Genomic DNA, 25,024 nt, shown 5'->3' with positions numbered 1-25,024 from the left:
GCGAGCAAGTGGTACTTGAAGGCCAAAAACCCGCGGCCTGCCGACTACGACCCCGCCAAGCCTTCTAAATTTATCACGTACCTGGACGCGAATAAACTGTATGGCTGGGCAATGAGCCTGCCGCTGCCCAAATGGGGCTTCAAGTGGAAGAGAGTGATGTCCACGCAAGAGCAAATTATGAAACTGAAAGAAAACTCGAAGAAAGGGTGGGTCCTGGAGGTGAATTTGGAGTATTTGGAGGAGCTCCAGGAAGCCCACGACAGCTATCCTCTTGCACCAGAGAAAAAGGCAATAGGGGTGGAGAAGATGTCAGAGTATCAAAAAAGAATGATGGACGATCTGGGGCTGGACTTCTCGAAAAGCGAGAAACTGGTGTTCACGCTGGAGAACAAAAGCAATGACATTGTCCATTGCAAGAATCTGCAGTTTTATATCAGTCAGGGGATGCGTTTGAAAAAGGTCCCCCGAGTGATCGAGTTCGACCAGGAGCCGTGGATGGAGCCCTACATCCAGATGAACACAGAGTTCAGGAAAGAAGGGAAGAGCGAATTCGAGACCAACTTCTACAGACTGATGAACAACTTGGTGTTCGGCAAAACGATGGAAAACCTGAGAAACCGCGTCGACGTAAAGATCGTCCGCAGCTGGGAGACCGACAATATCCGCCGCCTGGTGGCCAGCCCCTCGTATGCAAGGCACGAGATATTTGGAAATGACCTGGCGGGCATCCACATGCACAAAACGCGGCTGCCCTTGGACAAGCCGATCTACACCGACATGACGATCTTAGAGAACAGCAAGATTTTGATGTATGACTTCTTCTACAACCAGATGAAAGCCTGATACGGGCAAAAGTGCGAGCTGATCTATACAGACACCGACAGCCTGCTCATGGAAATCGAGACGGACGACGTCTACAGAGACATGGCGAAAGACCTCGTCCTGTACGATACAAGCAATTATCCCAAAGAGCACCCGCTCTACAGCAGCGAAAACAAAAAGGTGCTGGGGAAGATGAAAGACGAGTGCGCGGGAAGGGTGATTGATGAAGCGGTGGCTATACGGCCGAAAATGTCAAGAAAACCAAGGGAGTAAAAATGAACGTGGTAGAAAAAGAGATCCAGCATGAGCAATACAAAGAGGCACTGTTCGAGTAAAAGCACTTCTGGCACGGGATGAACATCTTGCGAAGGGAGGGCCACGAGATCTACGGCATGCAGGTGAACAAGGTGTTCAAGTTCCCCGGGCTGATGCAAACATCTTACATTAATGACAGGGGGAGCTTTTTTCTTTCAAGCCAACAGGTCTGGAATACTTTATAGATGGTTTGGAGGTGACAGATTTCTCTTTGATTGCGACAGCTGGTTTTTTCCTGATAAGACTAGTGACTTCGCCGTTAAGAGCGGCAACAACGTCGGGTAGCCTTTTGACCCAGGCAGTCGACCGCTCGCCAGAAGGCAACAGCATTTCTACGGCATACTGACGCCCAAACAAGCGCTCGGCGAGCGTGTGGTTGAAACGTTCAACGATAGCTTGGTCTCTGTGAATGTCAGGGCGCCCACAGCGAATGGTTGTTTTGTGGTTTTCCATTTCTTTGGTCACGCTTCCCATGAACTCGCGCCCAGTGTCTTCCTGCAGCAGCTGAGCCCACGTCAAAGGGCTGCGCTTGTAAATCAACTGAAAAGCTTTCGCAACCTCAGCAGAGTCTTTGGAGGTCAGAGGCGCAGCTTCTTTGTAACGGCTGGTGACGTGGACAGCGGTCAGCGTGTATTTGTAAGATTTGCGGCCGCGCGGGAGCTTGTCATGAGGCAGAAAAAGAAGATCTGCTTGGTGGACCGCGTTAGGTGCCGATACGTTGAATTTGGGGCGAGGGATGTAGCGCACCGAGGGGAGATAGATCTGCCAGAGAGCCTGTTTGATGAGCCACTGCTTGGCAGTTTCTTCAGGGACTTTCGCAGCGTCTGCTAGTTTTTTAATGGCAGCGATGCCTTTCCAGTAGCCCTGGGGGCTGTAGTAGATTTTGACAAGCTTGGCGTCCATATTTTGTAACAGCGTGTTTATTCAAAGAAAACGAAAAGCAGCGTAGCCGAGAGCGAGCGCGCTGCCGCCCACAAAAAGCAGCTCGCCTTGTTTCTGCAACTCACTGGGCTGATATACGTCAGCGAATCGGGATTCTTTGGGGGGTTTTATTGGCTGGTCTGGTTGGGCCTGGTTATAGAGTTTGAAAGCGTAATCAGTGTTGTGAAGTTGTCGAGTTCCAGTTCCAGTTCCAGTTCGAGTTCGTCCCCAACTTTTAGTGTTCGTGTTTACATAGTTGTTATCGAGCTATTAAACAATTTCAGTCTATGTATGTTTGATAAGCTTAAATGATGATTGTTCGCTTGTTCGCGCGCGCAACAAAGTCCAAAGGTTACTTGCCACCAACGAGCTCTCCACCGAGCGAAGTCACCAACAAGCGAAGTTTCCTCGCCGCCAGTAATCTAATAAGGCAGTAGGTAAAAGAACGAGAATAATCTCCATATGCAACTCCATCTGGTTGGTGGCGATCAAGTTGAGTCGATGTGGGGGCGAACTCAGTGGGGGCGAACTCGCCATGGGGCGAAACCGGCAGCTACCTGAACATGGCGCGCTCTTTGATTTCAAAGGCATGCCTCTGGAATTTGACTTAGAAATTAATTAACGCTTTTTATACCATGTCGTCTACGAACGTTCTACCGTCCGCTCCTCCTGAAAGCTCTCCGGAGCCTCTCTATCCCATACTGACAACACCAGCTGAAAATTTCCGTTTGCAAAAGATCGACGAGATAGCCAAAGTTTTGGACCAAGAGGTCGGCCACCATCGCCTCGTTGTGAAAAAATACAAACGGGCAAAAAAATTCGTTATTTGGAGTGCTGCGGGCTCCAGTTTTCTCTCAGCAGCGTTTTCAAGCGCGAGCTTTGGTTCGACTCTGTCGGTGGTTGGCCTGCCGGCCACAATTCCCTTAGGCGTTGTTGGCGGTTGTTTCGCTCTCGTTTCTTCGGGGCTAATAATCGCCAGCAGGAAATTTGAGGCAACAATTAAAAAGCATCAAGAGATTACCACGCTCGCCGTCGCCAAACGTGACACAGTCGGCAGACTATTATCCAAAGCTTTGAATAACAATGCCGTGTCTGCCCACGAGTTTGACATCATTTTTTCCGAGTTTCAGCAGTACAACGTCCTGAAGGAACAAGTCCGAGCCAAGCTGATTCGCCAGCCTCTTCGCTCAAACTACAGGGTTTTAAATGAAATAAATGATTTACTCTACACTTTTCTGTGGAATGGTAAAGGCGACAAGATAAAACGGAAGGTAATGATCAATGATTTCGGTGTGGTGGCCTAAAAATGATTGATATTAGTTCCTTCAATAAATCCCTCAAAACCACCTGGATTAAAAAATATTTAGATAACAACAACAAGGGAAAATAGAAAATCTTTTTTGATATAACCCTCAAAAAATACGGACGCCTGTCAAAACTTTTTATCCTACAACCTCAACGGTAGAGACACCTTATCGACAATAACAACTTCGGATGCCTTTTTAAAAGAACTGTTAGGAATCTGGGCAGAAGTTAACTTTGAACCTGAAATAACATCGACAGAACACTTTCTGGATCAACAACTTTGGCCTAACTCCCTAATAAAGATAGCCAATAAGACAGTTTTTTTTTTTAAAATTGGCTCACGAAGGGAATAACTTGGGTGAAACATCTTTTAGGACCGGACAACAACTTTCTCTCGTTAAATGATTTCCGCTGTAAGTATGAAATAGACCGTCACCCTCTCAGCTTCTAAGGATTAATATCGGCTGTAAAGTCTCTTCGGACTCATTCTAATTTTCAAGACTTACAGAACACCGACCACGAATATGAGCCACTTACAACAAGAATTTTACAAGTCAAAAAAACAACTACGTTAATATAATATATAGATTTAGGCCAGCCTAATTGCGTAGCTCCTGGGACGGGTTGTTCAAAGCCCGATTAAGCTAAACCAGAAAAAAGTAGAATTTTGATTTGAGTTTTGTAACTCTGCGGTGAGGTTTTCTGTATATTGTTTGGCCTTCTGTTTTGAGTTTTAATGATCACCATATACACAAAACGAAACAGCAAAAAACATTTGTATAGAAGAAAAAGTTATAATTCGGTTAACTTTTAATCCTGGGTTAGCGTTAACTAGCTTCCGAACAATCCTGCCCTGTGTCTAACAAGTTAATCTAATATGAGCCCGCGATCCAATCGAGAACCAGCACTTGGTCAGCGGTCAACTTCAAAAAAACAAGTGACCTTGAAGAGCTGTAAACTTGAGCCCGCGATATGGTCACGTGATACTGGTCAGCGGATACCTTGTTTCGACAGGTGTCAATTGATCATAACATGGATGTTCAATATCAAGGAAGTAGACGGTAAACCAAGGCTGCATGCCTCTGTCAACCAACACAGCGGTCAAACGTCTGCGCATGTGCGAGCTATGGGGCAACTAAAGGCGGCCAAAATATTTTCATAACCTTGTTCTTTTCGGGGGTCATCGGCATCCTATAAATGACACTGTCCTCGTTATTTATATATTTGTTTGTGTTTGTATAGGTAATCATACGGTTTCGAGTTCAATTTGGAATTAATTTGCACGACTGAATTTTTCAAAAAGCTGAAATTGCACGAGCCGCTTCGGCGAGTGTAATTTCAGCTTTTTGAAAAACTCACAAGTGCAAATTAACTCCAAATTGAACGAGAAAAACCGTATGATTACTTATTAATAATATAAACATGAAAAAATTCGCGCGGAAGAAGTGCCGGAAGATCTTTCTTGAAGCCATTTTTTTGTCATTTGAGAAAACTTTTTTCAAAGTTTCAGTACAAAATTTTCGTCATCATTTTACGTGATATCATTTTCTTAGAAAAGTTCCTATTGTCTTTCAGTCAATCATAATCCAGAATTTCGACGTGTAATTTGCACTGGTGTTACACTTTTTGCACTGATGTTACACTTTTTGCACTGGTGTTACACTTGAACTGCACTGCTCTTAGCCAATCAGAATCGAGTAATTTTTTCATGTGTATTATTATAGCTTGTACAACGAGAGCTAACAGAAATAAGAGTTAAAAATTGTTCTGCCTTCTGCTTGTTGCAGGTCTTTCCTTTCCGCGGTATGTATTTTCCGTGCTTCTTGAATTTTTTGTCCGCCTCGACTTTGCATTTAGTGCACCAGTTTGTCCAAGGTTTGTAGTTTGTGGTTTGGGATCGGTATTTTGGCCAGCTATGCCCCTATGACGATGGACATGAACATCGTTTGTAGTTCGATTCATCTCGTTCCTGTGCTTCAGACAAATCCAGGATCCGGACGGAATCCTCCCAGTCTTTGCCAAGATTTTTCCAGCTCATCTGAGCGAAGCCGAATCACTGCAATTGTCTTTTTCTTCTTCAGTTTCTTCTTCTTTTACACACCGCTTGTCGTCCGTTTCCGGCGTCACGCATCGTGTGATAAATAGAAACAAACAAATGTATACTACGCCGTCGGCTCGTAGCATGACACTGGGTTTCAAGACTTATAAACTTTTTTGGTAAAGCTTAAAACAAAATGGTAAATCAACAGAATATCGGTAATTAATTAACTTTGTGCCTGAAAAGTCTTAAGTTTTCCTTTTACCTAATTTCTTTTGCTTTTACAGATTTCTATGAACTTTTCAAATTTTTTCGTAAATTTTGCGTTACATCGGTTGTTTTCCTTTAAATTTTTGCGCGGGAAATTGGCGCGCGGCTGCCAAAAATGTACCCATTTGCGCATGCCCGACGTTTGACCGCTGTGTTCTGTCAACCTGTTATTTGGAGTATGGCCGCCATGTTGAGCAACTCCGCCGTCGTCGTTGTCGTGCGTACGCGCCCACAAGCAATACCGCTAGCCATGATAACCATGAGAAAATCAACTCATGGGTTTCCTTTTCTTTCCTATATGAGTATGGGGCTCCGCTTGGCGGCCCTTCCGGCCGCCGGAGCTCCGCTCTAAAAAACTGATTAGTAACAAGAGTTTAACCCCAGCGTCAAGTCAAAAGAAGTGGCTAGAGGATTGTGGCCTACCAATAAATGACAACATAGATTGGACTGCTGCCTATCGTTTAGCTAAAAAATGCACAAAGAGCACTAAGCTGATAGAGTTTCAGTTTAATTTCTTACATAGACGTGTACCAACCAATAACTTCTTATTTAGAAAAGGTCTACAGGGCGATGAAAAGTGCAGTTTTTGCCATACCTTTCTGAGTCAATAATTCATCTCTTTTGGTCACGCCGTCAAATATGTCACTTTTGGAATAAACTTACTGAATGGCTGAAAAACTTAAATTTACTTCCTAGAGATTATGCTTTGACAAATATTACTGCATAACTCATTTTACCTTTAATGTACCACATGCCTTTGGTCTGTTTTTTTTTCATGTTTCTATAGTACAACCTCAATCTGTAATGATAACTATCTATTTTTCTTCTTTTTTTCTTTGTCCCTTGTCGTCACTGTATTTGTTGTAGTGTAAGTCGTGTAACTGTATTTGTTAGTAGTCTAAGAAAGATTGTTGATGTTGAAAAAGTGGAGAAAGATATCCGCGGCAAAGTTGAAGCCGTATTGATAAAAAAAAAATAACCGACCCCACCGCTTCGAATTGACATTTGAAAACACAAAGTGTCATTTGCATATTATAAAAACATGATTGTCAGTGTTCACTTGATTGCGTGTCTTGTGAATGAATATTTCACGCCTGAGTGGCAGAGAAACGTGCGTGATATTACACGCGAGATCGTCGCTGCCATGCTTGAGGCTAATTAAGACAGGCTTTTGTCTTTGTAGGGAAACTTCCTAGTTTCAATACACTAGTTTTCCCGTTTCAAGCACGCAGTAATTCAATGTTGGTTGCTACGGAAAGACTAACATCACGCGCCCGTTATTTTTTTACGTCAAGTCACAATAGGTGTGTACGTGTAAAACAATAGATCGCATACCTGTGCGCCCTAAAAACAATATTTCAAAAAATAAAAAAATCAACTCCAGCGCTGATTTTCTTGGACGCTCAGGAATTTTATGCTGGAGTGAATTTGCCTGTTTATTTTGACAAGAGAATATTGGCGACCTCTTGTGGATTCATTCGTTTCATCTCGTCAACAAAATCCTCTGGTAAAAATAATGAAATTTTATCATCATTCGGCATTCCAAAGCGCCACCACTTATTTCCTCCTTTATCTCTTGGGTTTTTGGAAATTTTTGCCTTCTTTTGGCTTTGATCAACTGGCCCTCTTCTTCCGCGGGCCATTTTTTTATACCCAAGACTCGCCAATCTTCAATTGCTTTCTAAGGCCGAAAGCTACATGTAGCCTCGTCACAGCGATCGCTATCCTCGCAGCCAAAAACCGTGCTCCAAAAGCAGCAAAGCTTCTTAAAATTTTGTTAGAATCTTCGAGCTTTTCTAAGCGGGTGTACGTTTCTTCGAGGGCTTCATTTACCTCGTTATACCTTTCGGCAAAATCGGCTGTCAGTTCCTCGTGGGTGCGGATGGCGGCCATTTATAGCAAAACCCTCGGCGTGTTTAATTGGCTGAAAACCTTGACGCGGCCATAGCTTTTCTATGCCAGGACATGCCCTTGTTCAATTTGGATTTTTCTCTGGGGCGGCGCTCTGCGGTGTCGGGTAATGACGATTTCGGGGCAGACAGTGCCGATCCCGGTGGTATAACACACATGTATAGTGATAGTTCTGTGGACGGGCCAGTTCGGGCTGCTTATTTTGAGTCGAGCCGCCAGGCGAGATTCATAATAAGCCCGAACTTGCCCGGCCCCAGAACTATCACTATACATGTGTGTCTACATGTATTTGTCACCACGCATCAACTTTTTTTTGTGCAGTGGGACGCCCTCCGCGCTTGTCAATGTCGCGCAGAGCGCAATTAAAATCACCACCAAGGATGACCTTTCATTTGCATAATGGTTGATAACATTATTTATCAAGTCCCGTTGAAACTGAATTTGCGCATGCAGTGCTTGCTCGTTTGGCACATAAACATTAAAAAAATATACTTAGTCCCGTCGAAAATTGCTTCTACTAAAATAAACCCACCATTCTTATCTGAATTTGATTGAATTTTCAAGTTTTACATCGATTTTTGGTTTCAACGGAATTATTACGCCTCGACTATGCGTAGATCCGTGGCTGGAGAAAATTTCCCCGCCCCATTCATTTTCCCATGTTTTGGTATTTTCCGCAGAGGAAAAGGTTTTTGAAGAAAAATAACGTCAGGATTTTGTTGATGCAACCATCTGAAAATCTGCCTTCGTTTGGACATTTAAAGTCATAACATTAAAAGCCATTTGAATAAATTCGATAAAATTTACTTTGAGAATCAGGAGTTTACCTTTTGTGGGTTTGACCGCTCGAGCAGAGGTAAAAGGTCTTGCGTTAACGTTTAGAAGTATAACGTAATTATCGCAAGTGCAAGGAAAGAAACGAGGGCCTGAAACAAAGCTAGAATATGAAGCACAATTAAGGCTTTGGCTGTTAGTATAAATATTACAACTATACGAAACATACAGACGTAACTCAACAAAAAAATTACATATAAATAATGATTAAAAGCTACACTTGCTACGTATCGTGAGTACAGCTTTTCAAGTTGAGAATTTCAAGGAAACCAGTTTGTGTTCAGTTATTAGAAGAGAGTCAAAAACTTCATTCGGTAGGATGCAAAATTTTAGCGTGCAATGGAAACTTCTTTGTCTCCTCACCACGGTAGACGTTGCCTTGTATAATAACACGGTCGACACCAAGAGTTGCTGTTAGGTTCTTCCTTGTATTCTTATACGCTGGGTAGACCGCTTTCCGTATATCATCGATTTCTTTGGGATAGTCGTTTGCCACGCCAAAACTGGTGCCTTTGAGGTTTCTCACGTACCGCCAGATATGCTCTTTGTGTTGGAAGAAAGAGAACTTTGCAATTATGGGCCTTGGAGCGTTCGAGGTCTCGTCTGCTCTTTTTGTCGGCATTCGGTGAATTCGTTCGAAGGAAATCTCTTCGACCATTTCTTTCGGCATTTTTAAGGATGTTAACGAGAAAAGAGTACAAGACCTCTTCCGTATCTTATTTATCGGTTGCCTGACGCGCTTCAGGGAGGCGGAAAAATTTCACATTGTTCCTTCTAGATCTAGCTTCCAGCCTAACATTCCGCAAAAGCAGCTGGTCGTGGGACTTTTTTAACTCTTGTATGGTGCTCTCGGTAGCTCCAAGACGTTGGCTCACAGTATTTATTTCACCGCAAAGCACTTCCACCTCGTTGTAGAGACTGACAAAGCTTTCTTTTAGCTCCGATAAATCGTTGCGAAGCTCCATGACATCTTTCTCAGTGGATAGCGGGAATAGACGATAATACCAGGTCAAGCCCTTCTGACAGCTCATTAAGTTGCAATGAGCTATTTTGGCACGAGGGACAAATGGCTGACAGCTACATCTTCTTCTCCGCCTTCTTCGGAATTTTCTACAGAGCCAGTACTCCTTTTCTGTCTTTTACGACGACGTTCACGTTTCTCCTTACTCTCTTCGCTCTCCATTTTTAAAAACAAATATGTTCAGAACTCGTTTGGTTTCCGAGGAAGGCACATTTACATGATCTCAATGCAGCGGAACAGTTCTATATTGAGATCCGAAACAGATTTGAAACATTAGCCAACAATGAGGATGACTGGCTACAATTAATTGAAGAAGGTATGCTGTGAGAGTGCAGATGCTGTTCTCGGAGAAAGGAGAAAGATCAAGTCACTGAATTAGTGCCCAAACATACAGAAGAATGGATGAAACAAGGCAGATCAAAGAGCCGATTGACGTAGCAGACAGTTCAGGCAAAGACAAACACTGTGACAGCCATCGGAGACAAGCGTGGAAAGCCGTTAAAGTGTACCTAACCCCATTTTTTTTTTCGCTAAAACGAATCTGCTTGTTTCTTGAAATACTTCTGTGAAACAATTTTTGGATGCCGTTAAATCCTCGATTTTCTGTGCCCCGACGAAATCTCGAAAACAGCTTCAAAACACCGCCATTTTGTTTCGCGACCGAGTTTGAGGAGAATGGGTCAAGCGGCTCTTGTGACGTCTACCCATGAAGGTTGCATTTCTCACGTCCTGTCATTTCCTTCAGGATGGCGCATTACGCGTTCGAAAGCACGTGGAAACGCTTTCCAGAGGTGCTACAGGCTGTTGCAGCAATATCCCAGATTTAAAGACAGATATATTGTACAATTTACTGACGATGATCGGCTAATGGTACAATAAAGACGTAAACGATGGTTGATTTTGTCGAACCGGAACAAGCGAACTGAGTCTGTGAGAACCATTGAAGAACTCTCACTGGAATTTGTTCCATAGAATTTCAAACGCTATTTTCATAAATTTTCCGCTTAAAGCTAACCAGAAATTTGTAGAAATACTACCGACAAGCTATATCTTCCAATCCCGCAGTAGTTTTAACATAACCGGCAAAGTTGTGTGATCGATCATGATCAAGAAGCGTTACGACCGATATACTAATATGTAAATAGGTCGCAACTGTACGCCGCTAACCTACACTTATTTCTCTTTTGATTTCGATAAAAGTCGAAGATTAATCCTTTAGAATAACATGATGACAAAACTGTTGAACTCGCAGAGTTTTTCGAAGCTTTGGAAATCAGCAGTGCGACAATGATTCTGTGCAATATTGTCGAAAATATGACCGCGTAACATTATCTGCGGACCGCTTAGGGAACACATCCTTTTCGCTTATCCGACGAATTCCACTGCAAACTTTGAGAAAAACTTACATTGGTTATTTGGAGTTACGACTCAAAACGTGTGACAATGTGAAATCAGTAATTGTATGAAATGTTTCCTTCCCCCCTTGTTTCCCGCAGCTTCAAAAATACAGGCCCAAACAGTACGATTTTCAATCGATCGAAGCCAGTGTTTTGGATGTCATCAAGTCTCCAAAATTGCAACACGTAGGTCACTTGTATAAACATGAAGCATTCCAGAAAGTAAAATACAAACTGGATATGATTTAATAGAACAATCATACCTTGACAAAATACATTCTCGCCAAGGACAAATGGAAACGGGCTATAAACAGGGTAACCCGAAAACACTGACCCCCACGTCCGCGGACCCCCACAACGGACCGGGTCCGCGAACTACCCTACGGACTGGTCCATGGACTACCCCTACAGACACCCTCTACGGACCACCCTAAAATAGTGTAAAAATAATGAATAAAGATTTCACTTACGGGTGGTCTGATAAATTCAGACTCGTGTCGGTGATTTTTCGAGTGTTACAATGTGCAAATGTAACAGACTTGGTTTTTTAACACCCCACCCCCCCCCCCCCCCGCCCACCTCCCAAAAAGAAAATGCTGAAAAGCTGTTTTCAGCGTAAGGAGATGCCGACGGTAAGAAAGAAAGTTCTTACCTTCCATTCGTAGCTCAATCTCGCGGGTAACCCGAAAACACTGACCCTCGGTCCGCGGACCCCCACTACGGACCGGGTCCGCGGACTACCCATGGACCGGTCCACGGACTCCCCCTACGGACCCCCTCTACGGACCACCCCCAAAAATGTAATAAATATAATAAATAAATATTTCAGTCACGGGTTGTCTAATAGATTACTCGTGATGGCGAAATTTCGAACGTTACATTGTGCAAATGTAACAGACCTGGATTCAGGCTCGGGTGCAATTTGAGTCATTACACATTGCCATTTCCTTTGCTGTGGCCATAAAGTATACGAAAGACGCGTACAGGGAAGCCTCCGGGAAGCCTCGAAATTTGTGTTCTTTCGCCTCTGCCATTTTGTTCAGCCCATTCTCCCGTGGGTTCGTGAACTTTCCTGCTTTTCGTTTGCCTGCTCCTCCACTTCGTATCTAGCTTTCCATTCCTAATATTCAGGCAGCTCGTCTGCAAAGAAGTCTTCCCCTTCGTCGCTTGCAATATTGCAAATTGCTGTCAAAATTCCAAGCAGCGAGTTCACAGTTGTCGAACGTGCTCGATCGAAGTTTATTTTGTAGTCTTCCGAATCGAAACTTAACTCTTACTCCAGTGACGAAAAATAAATGATTCTGCAAAAAAAACTTAAACGTTTTAGTCCCAAAATACATCGGAACGATTAGTTTTGTTTTCCATTTTTTCGAGCAAATACAGAGCTGACTGAGGCGCCATTGTGTTTGGTTCCTGGGTAGACGTCATCAGCAACCGCCGCCCCAGACTCCCTAAAAGGCGGTCGTGCAACACTTCAAGCGCGACTTTGAAAGGGCATAGAAAATCGAGGATTCAATCAAATTCAAACATTTTTTCGACCAAATGCTTCAAATAACAAGTGGGATCGTTTTAGCGAAAAAACGTTTTTGGGGTTAGGTGCACTTTTATGAATGAAGAGGACATCCTTAAAAGAAGGAGCACTTGGAAGAAGTGCTCAGTATAGATTCTGACCGAGATAAGAGGTGCCATTATAAAATTAATGATCGACAGATCAAGAAGGGTGTAGATGAGAGGCTGTGTCAGGAGCAGGCTGGCTTTAGGCAAGGAAGGGGAACTATGGAACAGATATGCACACTCAGAAATATCCTTGAACATTGTATGGAATGGCAGGCCCCCATCTATGTGAACTTCGTCGACTTCAGGAAAGCATTTGATAGTGTTATCAGAGAGGAGTTATAGGTCATCATGCGAGAGTACAGCATCCCTAGTATGTACATCAACATCATCAGAGACCTGTATGATAAGAGCGTAAGCTGCATCCTGGAGGGTAGAAGGACATCAGACTGGTTCGAGGTGAGAAGCCGTGTGAAGCAGGGTTGTGTTATGTCTGGCTTGATCTTCGTTATCGTGATTGATTGGGTCACGAGAAAAACGCTTGACAATAGAAGAGGACTGCGTTGGAATCTCACCACTGTCCTAGAAGATCTGGACTATGCGGATGATATCGCACTCTTAGCAAGCAAACACAGAGACATCCAGTAGAAGACATCCTGTCTTCACGAAATAGGTAAAGGGGTGGGTCTTCACATCAACCCAAGCAAAACTAAGACAATGCGCCTGAACTGCAAAAAGAACGATCCGATCAGTTTTGGCAGCAATGAGCTAGAAGAGATTGACGCGCTCACCTTTCTCGGCTAAGTGTTAGATAAGCAAGGCAGCATAGAAGCAGACATCAAACGAAGACTGGCCCTTGCAAGGAGTGCTTTTACCGTACTACAGCCCCTATGGAAATCATCAAAGTACAGCTCTAAAACTAAGCTGCGCATTTTTTTTTCAACACCAATGTAGTGGCCATCTCACTGTATGGGAGAGAGATGTGGAGAATCACGGCTGCATACATGACCAAACTGGTTTCTTTTTAAAGCAAATGCATGAGAAAGATACAGAGTGTTTTCTGGCCAAACCAAATCTCAAATAAGGACCTGTACAGCCGGGCCAATGTGTTGCCACTGTCTGTGAAGATAAGGATATGGAGATGGGTCGAACATGTCCTGCGGAGAGACGGCAATAAGATCACTAGAACTGCACCAACCTGGGCACCAAAAGGCAAAAGAAGACCGGGCAGGCCACGAACGACCTGGAGGAGGAGTGGAGAGAGAGAGAGAGAGAGAGAGAGCGGAAGTAGATGGGATAGCAGTCACGGGGGGCTGTAACAGCATCCGCGAGAGATCAAGATGGGTGAAGGGCATTTATAAGTGGCCTTAGGTGTCCTGCGGGACACAATGAGCTATGAGATGAGATGAGAGAAAATAGACATTCAGAATAAAGGAAAGCCGTTGTATATTCAACGTTATTATATCTAACCTTCCCATCATGCGCCGCGTGTTTGTCGCATTGATTGTTTTGGCCAAGGCAACAAAGGCATGGTATAAAATAGTTATGCAAGGCTCTCTTGGGTATACCATTGAATATCACACTTGTCACTTGTATTTTCTTGGTATACACAAAAAAGACGTTGTAGAGTGGTGAGGTACCACTTCCTGGGTCTTCATACCACAACCTGATCTTCTGTCAACTTTCTTTCATATCCCTTTGTCAAAAGATTGTTCATAAAGTTCTGGTATCTGCAGTGCAACTGCTCATCTGTACACAGCCTTCTTTTCAGAGAAGGAAGTACAGCCACGGCAGTCATTATGTTGTGTTGTAACCACAGACTATTGTGCTTACCCAACATTCTGACCTCATAGTCACGCTCTACTAGGGAGGCAGAATTGTTCAGTTTTCTTAAGAGCTTCTGCCTGAGAGACCGGGGCAGACATGGAAATGAAGGTCGGCCGATTTCGCTTAAAATTGGTACACAAAGTCGTTATGTGGACTTATGTAATATGCTAAAGTTTCAGGTTCAACGACCTTCTTTTAGCTGAGTTCTGGATATCAGCCCCTCAGGGGTCCCCAGAGGCAGATTTTTAGTGTAATTTTGGCCACTCTTCAATCTCTCTTTTAGCAACGTACAAACCATATTGGTAATGCCCTATCCTTAGGCTTCTATGGGTAAAAACATTAGCTCACGGGAATGTTTCGTTAGCCTGTGGCTGTGATCACAACTTGGTCCTATTTGAAGCATATGGGAAGCAACCGGAAATGGTCTGTTTTTCAGACCGCATATTTTCCATGCCCACGTTTTATATCGTGAAGTCTATAAAGTTCAGCCCTTAGTTTAGTAATACCAAGAAAAAATACTAAGGTTGAGGCTTTTTTACTCCGAAACACTTTTAGAGAAATTACTTACTACGCACTTCCTGTCTTAATTACTTTTTAGGAGAGATTTTTAGACACCAGCTGCACAATTAACAAACAATCAATGATCCCAAAGTAAATTATTTAAAGGAAATATATATTTTCAAACCATAAACTAGAAATTAATTTTCCTACTGACGGATTTGAAACTAAATTTTATGTAGCATTTGTACCCTGTACCCAGGGGACTGGAAGGTGAGGGGAAACTTTATACGTTGATAAGAAGAAAAGTAATCAAAATACAATGAAACAAGTTGTTTACTGAGTGTATAAGTTAGGTGGGAAAAGCTGAGAAAAACAAGCCTTATTTATGGGACTCTGCTTTGTTTCCATGGCAACCTTGCTTTGTCAGGCATAATTACCCTAAGTTTGACTTTTCTCATCTGATTCTCTGTTTTTTATTGACGTTGTCAAGGTTTCTTGGGACAAACATAGTTTTTTTGCACCTTTTTAATTCCTTTAGTGCCCTTTCTCTTCTCTTTTAATTTTGTTATACCTGACAAAAACGATATTTTGATTTCATGGAATAGTCATGAAATCCACACCGGTGGATTCAATATGATGGATGTTTTGAAATTTATGACATTCTAACGTCACGTGCCTTCATAGCTGACTATTCACCATGATTAGAATTTTAAGCCGTGAGTTTTTTTCTCCTTTCCCCTGCCAGAAGATCACAAATACCCTGTGTGACTAGTGGTACCGAAATTTCCGACTTTATTGTGACGCACCCAGAGGTGCTTTCCTTTAAGCTTCCGTCCTAGCTCCTCTTTTGTATCGATTCTAGATAAGAATACCAGCGTTACGATAGAGATTGCAAGTAAGTAAGCCTCGTGATACAATAGAGGGCCAAATTACTTCCTATTTTCGCCAGGAGATTACGTTGTTTGAGCATGACACGCGAAGCATCTCCGCTGTGATTTAATATTGAGCATGTGAAACTACTTAATTCATCTCCAAGCCCTTTCGACTTTTCAAGTGAAACAACACCACTATGGCGTCGAAAATGTTAGAAATTGAATTGTGGGTGGGTAGACAATTTTAAGTTAGAGATATTTTGTTCAAATGTGTATGCAGATGATGATGGAACAACGATCCTTGAACCAATGGAACGAATTAAAGACATTAAGGCGTGTAAAAAAAAATCTTTGAACGTGCAAAATAAATTTATGTCTAATGAACATGCATGCAGTCACTCTAACCTTGGATATTTATGGATGCAATAGGTATTACAATGCTGAACGCCTGAAATATGCTATCTGAAACGTCAGCGGTAACCTTCTTTGATGTCTTCAATTTCTTTTTTCTCCTTGATGGAAAGGGTGCTGACATGGCCCACTTTGGTCACTCAAACGGTTGAATTTTCGGCGGTGACGTGGGAAATCTTCTTAAATTCATATTTTAACTTCCATTCAGGGAAATTGTCAACTCTATGGGACGTGGCCAGTTTATTACCACCAGTGCCCACTTTAATTTGACCAGCAGGTGGGCAACATCTCGATCTAACGTCGCTAATGGGAGAGTCACATCAGGCTCTGGTGGCTTGTTATCTCGTGCCCCGCATATGTCATCTTCTTTCCAAACGGGACACTGTATAATCATGTTTTCAGTTTTCCAGGAGACTAAATTGTAATAGCCAGACTTTTTCGCTCCTCTGCCTTTCAAGCACACTCAAATGAAACAAATTCGCTTAAAGACTGAATTGATTTAGTAAGTTTAATTAAATTGATCGCAGATAGTTTCTTTTCTTGTAAATAAACAATCCAGCCAGCAAGATGTCCACGTGCTGGCCATATATTCATTTCACGGTTGCATTTTATCAATTTACGACACTGAAGTAAACATTTAACGTAGTAACGCGTTCGGATTCTATACACAACTGGCAACTGCCTAGCACATAGCACGATCGCGGCCTAATAGTTAGCGGGCTGGAATCCGGATCGAGCGCTCCTGGTTACTAGGGCGTTGTCATGTCGTCTTGGGAAAGGCAAGTTTCTTTCACAGTGTCTCTCTCCACTCTCTCCACAAATGAAAGCCGGTGATTATCATCCTGTCCAAGGAAGAAGAGCAATAACCAATTTAAGCTCCAGCAGGCATGACGCACTGGACTTTGTGACGACTTACCATACCACCTACACCAAGCATACTGGTCGTTCTGGGGATTATCGCTTCTTATTATGGAAATCGGAGTTAAGGGCCAGCAATCCTACAACTAGGGTGCTATAAGCAGTAGTCTTTGAAGGAAAATCTACTCCTCCCCTGCCCTATCTTTGGATATATGCGGTACACCGACTTAGTCTGGATCTCTGTGCACTGAGAAAGCAACAAAAGGAAAATCCCGATAGAGAAAGGGAAAGTGTGCCAATGAGTAATTTTCTGGTAATTTAGTCAGACATTCAGCGACTTGGCAGGGAAAACGGTCCATCTTGGACTTCCTCAATTTATAATACCAAGGCCGTTTGCACCAGGGGATTGGGTATGAATAAATATTCTGTAACATATCCATTCGTTCTTCAGGTTCTCATGCAAGTTCTATACCTAATTATTCTCTGTAGTATCAAGGAGACAAATCTAGACAAGAAAAAAATGAATTTCAAGACAATCATAGCTAGCAAACTTCAGATAAGTTGGCGTGTCGTGAACTCGTCACGTACGGTATGAATCAACCTGAATTTTCATTACTCGCAACGACGCACTCACGATCAATTTATCGCCGGGGCTAAGGTTTTAAATGTTGCTTCACTTTTAAGGGATTATAAGAAAGGGGCATGCCTCTACACCAGTAGCCAAGTAAGTATTCATAGTAAGTGAATTTATCCAGACACCTTACGTATAGACTGGGATAGTGAGACTGCATTTAATTTTACAATTAGCTATAAATATATTCGAAATTTCCTTAAGGTTCAAAGAGATTTTCAAGTAGTGTCATGAGAGACGTTGTGACTGCATTTAGAGTGACTGATAAGTTGTTTTTCTTCAGCAAAGAAGTCCAGCGACTCCATTATCTGTAATTTTCAAGACTTCTTCCACAGAATTTATAACCGCCGCCAGACCGAAATCTGATCGGTCCTAAAAAAATCACATGAAAATTTCTGATTAACGGTAAGTCTTTTCAGTTAAAATTAACTTCATGATCAGAGTCTCTAATTCACAACTTAGAAGAAAAGAAAGGTATTAATCGAAATCAAATGGCTGATTTTTACAGACACGCTTTGTTGAAACTTTAACCGGAAGTGGCCTGGTTAGTCATCTACTCGTAAGTTTTTTCTTAGTAAAAAATCCTCAACCTTAGTATTTTTTCCTTGGTATTACTAAACTAAGGACTGAACTTTGCAGGGATACTAAGACTTCACGATATAAAACTTGGGCATGGAAAATATGCGGTCTGAAAAACAGACCATTTCCGGTTGCTTCCCATATGCTTCAAATAGGACCAAGTTACGATCACAGCCACGGGCTCACGAAAAATTCCCGTGAGCTAATGTTTTTATCCATTGAAGCTTAAGGATAGGGCATTACAAATATGGTTTTGGTTTTGTCTGAAATTAATTGTACGTTGCTAAAAGAGAGATTGAAAAGTGGCCAAAATTACACTAAAAATCTGCCTCTGGGGACCCCTGAGGGGCTGATATCCAGAACTCGGCTAAAAGAAGGTCGTTGAACCTGAAACTTTAGCATATTACATAAGTCCACATAACGACTTTGTGTACCAATTTTAAGCGAAATCGGCCGACCTTCATTTCCAAGTCTGCCCCGGTCTCTCAGGCAGAAGCTCTTAAAGCTTCGAGATCTTAGACTATTTTCAGCCGACTTTGGTTTTACAGTGATAGGTTTAACAATCCGTGCTTCCCGTATCAAGCAACGCCCTCGTGTTAGCTGAGTTCGCGTTTTTTCCTTCCACTCTTGTAGGGAGCACTTCCAGGGCAACTTTATGCAACATAAACGCTGTTGGTCTGCATGCCGTTTAGGATGTGGACTTGGCCGTATGACATAAATGGTTCAAGGTTCTCCGTTACCTCCCCTTCACCTGCCATCAGGGTCTGAACTACCTTCTCCAATGAAACTGGCTCAGTAGATGGTTTCTCGATGGTAGACCCATCGCTTCCTTTGTCTGAATACAGATGTTTATAAAAATGAGTCTTTATTCAATCTAACTCACCCTCATCTTCGGCATTAGCTGTTTAGTTTTTCAAGTGTAATGGCTAGCGCTGCTGTTTCAATTTCTCTCTTTAGGTCTCTTGAACTGCTCTAATTTCTCTTCGGCCGAAATGGCTTTCTACGAAGCATTTCGCATGATCTTAAAGTTGAACTATGAGTCAAACATCTCGATTTCAGGGAAAAAGTCAAAACAGAACTTTGTCCATCGAAGCCTAAGATGGTCTTCCACAATAGCGCTTCCTTTTTTCTCAAATCGGAAGTTCTGCATGGGCCAGAAACTTTTGATCAATAATTTGTATCTTATCATACATGTACGCTCCAGTCTGTTTCACTGAAACAAGCATTTTCGCTTGCTTTTTCGCCACCCTCTTCACCCAACAAAGAGAAAAGACAAAGTTCAGATTTCAGCTGTGTACAGTGGCAGATAACCAGACAAGGAAACCAGTTTGTAAGCAATTTTGTCAGAGATGACTACATAGCTGAAGAAAAGTACTCGTTCTTTGAATCTTTCTTTCCAATCCAACCATGTGAGTCATAATCGGATTGCTTGGCATGCAACTTCTCTTTGCTTATCTCTTTTAGGTAGCAGTACGAAGGTAGGACTATTTAACCAACGACTCCCAGATGTAATCATGTTACTGATTGTCCTCTGCTTACAACATCTCTCTCGGACAGTGATTCCGTTGCCTGAGTTCAGTTCTGTTAAGGATTTCACCAGTCTGGGGGGCAATAATGTCTGTGGCGCCTCACCAATCCACGAATCCTATGAAACATAGTGCTGCTGTCTGTCCAAAAAGGTGGAGTAACTGATGCAATCATGTTGCCTCATTACTACAGCTCAGGAGATAAGGTTGAACTCAAGACAGCATCCTACAATGTATAATCTTGGTATGTTCAAGGTTTTCTTGAGCTATACAAATGCACATCTAACTAGCATATGAAGCTCAATTACAGGTGGTATGCCAGGTGCGTGACTCTAGAATCGGAGGATAAGAAATTGTGAAATTTCGTCCAGCCTTACTTGCCATTTGGACAACTCCTGTATTTGATTTGATTTGATTTAAGTCTGTAACAGAATCTTCAAACAAAAGTCGTCTCTTTTCCTCTTCACAACTTCGTAGACAATACAATGGGAATCAGCAGCCAAATTGACACCAAGAGCAGGTGTGATACAGGTAGGATGATATTTTCACGACTCCACTTGGTGACTTGTCGTTCCAGAACTTTGTCACTTGATTTAACAGACTTAGAACAGTCATTCATGTAAATAGTTTGCTTCACTGCGAGGGTCGTGGCTTATTACCTCTTGTGCTTTGTACCTACTGGTAGAATTCCGTCTGTGATCCACGGGTTCGATGTCACAGAAAACGACAGGCGAACTGATTTTCTGGAACGGCAACTTAAGTAAACATTGCTTCGATTTCTCCTGTAAACGGAGCCATTTCTTCTTAAAATTGCATGAAAGTTCCGACACAGTTGTTAAACAACCGTGGGCTTCATAGCAGATAGTTCTTCACTGCTTTCGGTTGAAGTGACATTCCTTAAGTTTTGTACTGATGCATTGTGTACACCACGTACACCACGCACACCATTAACGTCACACCGTTTTCGTTTTGAAAAAAATGCTACACCAAGGTACTGTGGCCACGAAAGCCCAAACCATGTTTTTGTACGTCAGTGAAACGTTCCTGTACACTTAGAACTTTAAATTTGGAACAAAGGAGATACCTGGTGTTCCTGCCCATCTTCCGTAATACAAGAGGTATGTGTTGACTTGTGAGAAAGTGCTTGTCTTTCAGTCACTCCACTTGCCCCGCAGAACGAACTTTCGTCTTATGAAGTTAGGATGAAAATTGGTTGACAGTCATCATAAATATCTGCCTGACCCCTTAACAAAGACCTGAATTCAACAAAACCAGGCCATTCCAAACTGATAAGTTCAGTGTTGTCTATCCATTTGATTTCGAGCTCTCGGTATAGCTTGTCCAAGCGAAACTTGCCGAGGCTTTAATTAATGTATGTATACTTAATTGGCCACTCCCTACTGGGGCTTTTCAGGACCAATGTAAACAAAAAATGATAAATAAATATTCGAATAAACATAACTAGATTAAGAATTCCAAATGACGCGAGGCAAACCAGTTGGCTATTTACAAGCGCAGTCGAGAAGTTGAACTCGGGGCTACCGAGAACAACATCAGCTAGCGGTCAGAACGCGATTTGAACCCGGGACCTACTGATTTCAGACCCGGCGCTCTAACCACTCGGCACGCTGCCTCCAATTGTGAGGAAGCATGGGTTGTGACTCTTTCCAGGAAAGGTTGGCCTTGTACTTCTTGCCTTGTACTTCTTGGTAGCGTATCCATTGTTGGAAATGATCATAAATGCTGCCCTCATAAGGAACTATATCCCCAGGCGTTCCAGCCTCCAAAACCTTTCAACCTTGCTTTCCTGCAGGTCTGGGTTAGAAGAGTGATTTGTGACTTGGCATTTCATGGCATATGTACTTGTCCGATTGATGGTGGTGCTTAAGGAAGGCACTTGATAATGGACTGGGTAAGACCCAACCCTGCTTGATGGTTGTCAGTCCTGACTCCCCCGGACGATTCCTTGCCGACTACTCTTCCTCTTCTCTGGTTTTCCATGGCAGCTGGACTTGCAGGTGTCCCACTGGGATCAGAGGTACCTCAGTGGTGCCGTCCTTGGCACTTACTGCAACAGTATCCCGAATGCCAATTTTTACCTTGTTGATTGTTCCTGATACAAACGAAACAACAATCAACACTCCGCAGAATTTCTTTGCCCTTGCTTAGTTTCCATGCGCCTGGTGTCTTCGAGTATGGTGAAGTAGTTGTCAATTTCATCCATAAATTCAGACTCGGCAATCTCTACTTCGATGTTTTCGTCTTTAATATGGTTCAAATAATTTCACTGAGGGCAGCGGTTATTTCCTTCTTCTTCGCAAGGGTAGATTTGCAATGTTAGATTCGACTTCGGTGTTCGGGGTTTTGATAATCGTAATTCCCTGCCAACTCGTTTGCTTCGTTTATTACTCGTCGTACTTGTACAATGTGTCCGCTGCGAACTCTCTTTGACTTAACAAGGCGCAGCGACATAATGACGACCCTTTGCAATGACTAACTTTATACAAATACTGTATTCTCGCAATAGAAATGCCAGAGTGTGATGGCTCAAAGAGTTCTTTGTGTTTCTTTCCATCGCTCCCTTTTATAAAGCTTCCCTTCTCATCCGCTTCGAAGGGCCATGTGAAAACATCATCCTGAGTTCTTTCCTGACTACAGTGATAACTCAACAAACTATGCGAAACGATTGAGCACGTCTTCTCCGTGGGGGTCTACGTCTGAACGGCTCTATATGAAATCTCTGACATATACATTGCCAAACAAAATGTTTGATGAACGGAACGATAATTTGCTTTTTAAATTTTGGTAAATTTACTGGCCGTCCTATGTAAAACGCAAGGCGAAATAGTTCGTCAATTTTTCGTATTTCATTCTTTAACTAATCGGTGGCTCGGTACGTATTCAGACAGAGCTAGCTCTTAAACCGACATGTACACTTAAGGACCTTGAAGAGATCTAGATAAATGTGAGATTCGTAAATGAGATTTTATGCGTAAAGATCTCACTTGGTTGCATTGCCCTCTTATTCAACTTCACCGACAAAAAGTCATTACCATGATACTCCCAGCTTTTAAAAAACACCAAACGATGCTAAAGGGTGTAATAACGTCAAATCATGTTAAAGTTTCAGTTTTTACAATTGGAAAAAGCCTCAGTTCTCGAGAACGCAAAGCGGCTGCTTTCCTAATTTCATAGATGAGCACCATTTAACACCTCATTATCAGTTAAACGCAACCGGAATCCGAGGGCCGGATGAGGCAGTTTTCTAGCGGTTTTTATCACTAAAGCAATAACAAAAACACGCAGTAAAAGTAGTAAACCACCAGACGCCCTTGGGATACCACGTAATCTTTTCTTCCCAATCAGAGGGCTTTACATTGAAGCAAAACCACAGCAATTTATCGACGGGTAAATCAAATTGGCTACAGTAGAATTTACCACTGTCTTTCTCGACGTTTCTTTGCAGAGTTATCGGAGAGATGTCAAACTCCAAAGAGTTCGCCACAGCTTACAATTGTCCTATTGGGTCCAGAATGAATCCAGCAAACAAATGTTCCATCTGGTGAACGCTTTCCGTTTTACGGGCAGTGTGACAAGGCATAACGCTTTCAGGACATCAGGGAAACTGCAGATTTCTGCTTGACTAATATGTATTTAACAATTAATTGGTTCTTGTCAGCACCTGTGTTGCAAATACAGCATTGAATAATAAAGAAAGACATTTATAGTCCCAGCACATGTTAATATCTCAGGCTGCAAGATCAAGAGTGTTGTTTAAATCTATACTCATTTATCAATTATTCCACGAGTATTCTTTTGCCTGGATACTACCAGAGGTCCAGAACTATTGTGATCCACGCCACCATATTCGTGGGTTGTACCCTCGAATGGTGGTGTTAACTAGACCGCTGAAACTGTGGAGTCATTTAGCACTGCCCGGTAACTCTGAGAGTGAACGTTCTGTGACACCATGGTTCGGAGTCCCACAGAGTCTAACAGTAATAAAACAAATATCACCATAAGGGATAAGCGTGCCTCGGCTACCGCCATTCGCAGTCCCTTTGAGAATAAAGTAGTGCTACTTGTTGTCATGACAATTTTTGAGAGTTAACCATAAACAGCCACGGATGTCGTGGGACAAAACAGCTTAAAACCCAATCCTCTAGTGGTCTTTAAACTCCTTTTTATTTCCATAGACTACGCAGTAGCACGGACCGTAGTGTCACGGAATTTACGCTTTCTAGAGTAAGCTATTAGAGTAAACTGGTATGCCGGCGCACATTAACACAAACCACGAGGCCTTATTCCGGCCTGTCGTTAAATTTCAACCAACCACTCACGTTATAGACACATTAAAACAAAATTGTATTATCCACGAAGTACATTGTATACCGGTGCAGTCATGACCTTATTTAATCAGAATGTGAAACGAATTGAGAGTCACTGCCTGGAAAGATCATAAGCGCTGGCCAGGCTCTAAAAATCGAAAATCCCGATACTTTGCCTGAAGAATACTTTTAGTGATCTATCTTCGAATAAACCCTTGCCACAACTCGCTTGTTTAGAGACAAATAACTCCGAAAAAGCCTTCAAACGACTGCAGAACTTTGAACAGTCCCATTGATAGAAATTAGAAAAGTTACCCTCTTTAACAGTTACATGAATATGGCTAATGTTCGTTATTAAATTATGTATAATCAATGAAATAAAACTCGTCTTTTCTATTTTTGCGAATTTCTTGAAAACTATAAAATTTTAGAAAGTTACAAAGGTATATTCGAAGTTAGTATCACCCAACTAGTAGACTAATGCAAATTCTGCATTTTGATTGGCTACGCTACTGGAGGACTATTAGTAATAGTCCTCGAGTAGCGAAATTGGCGCAATCGAGCGTGACGCTTTCTTTCGTTTTATTCCCAAATAAATATTTCTTCAACTTGCATTTGCTAACTTTATTATTGCCTTTTCTCTCCGACTAGTTGGGTGATACTAAAACAATTAGACCCTTCGCCCTCAAGGGCCACGGGTCAATAACCCATTCGGCTTCGCCTCATGGGCTATTGACCCGTAGCCCTTGCGGGCTGCGGGTCTAATTGTTAAATAGTTCTCTAAAAGTGTTCTTCAGGCAAAGTATCAGGATTTTCGATGTTTTGAGCCTGACCAGCGGTTTTCGGTATTTCCAGGAGGTGACGGAAATGATTGAAAAGGTCTGGTTGTTCAAATACAAACGAATGCCCTACCCAGTGGATAGTGCAGTTTGCTTTCGATCTGGATTGTGATTTACACGCTGGCCTCTGTTATTCACCCTTTGACCAGCTGTGATGTATTTCGATGTATTCACCTGCTGTGAATCCTAAGGACGTAACACGAATTATTTTCAGCCGAATTGTTTTCATCACATACCCTACGGGAGGGGTGAATAAAATGCTTA

General features: G+C 42.4%; 1 protein-coding gene and 1 pseudogene across 1 annotated transcript in view; one reads left to right on the top strand and one right to left on the bottom strand.

The window, feature by feature from the left end:
* LOC110043333 (endothelin-converting enzyme homolog) overlaps positions 1 to 23,326 on the top strand; it is a 246,397-nt gene extending 223,071 nt beyond the window's left edge. The window contains exon 19 of the mRNA XM_089282468.1: positions 23,060 to 23,326. Within this exon, the coding sequence (XP_089138594.1) occupies positions 23,060 to 23,159 (100 nt within the window). The 3' untranslated portion in view covers positions 23,160 to 23,326. The remainder of the gene's footprint in view (positions 1 to 23,059) is intronic.
* Positions 1,267 to 2,595, bottom strand: LOC149116704 (uncharacterized; annotated as a pseudogene).
* Positions 23,327 to 25,024: the final 1,698 nt, after the last annotated feature.

This window comes from Orbicella faveolata, unplaced genomic scaffold (genome assembly GCF_042242905.1).
Source record: "Orbicella faveolata isolate gen_17 unplaced genomic scaffold, um_ofav_v1 contig_12, whole genome shotgun sequence".
In the NCBI taxonomy this organism is placed as follows: Eukaryota; Metazoa; Cnidaria; class Anthozoa; order Scleractinia; family Merulinidae; genus Orbicella; species Orbicella faveolata.
This window is presented reverse-complemented; position numbering and strand designations above follow the sequence as displayed.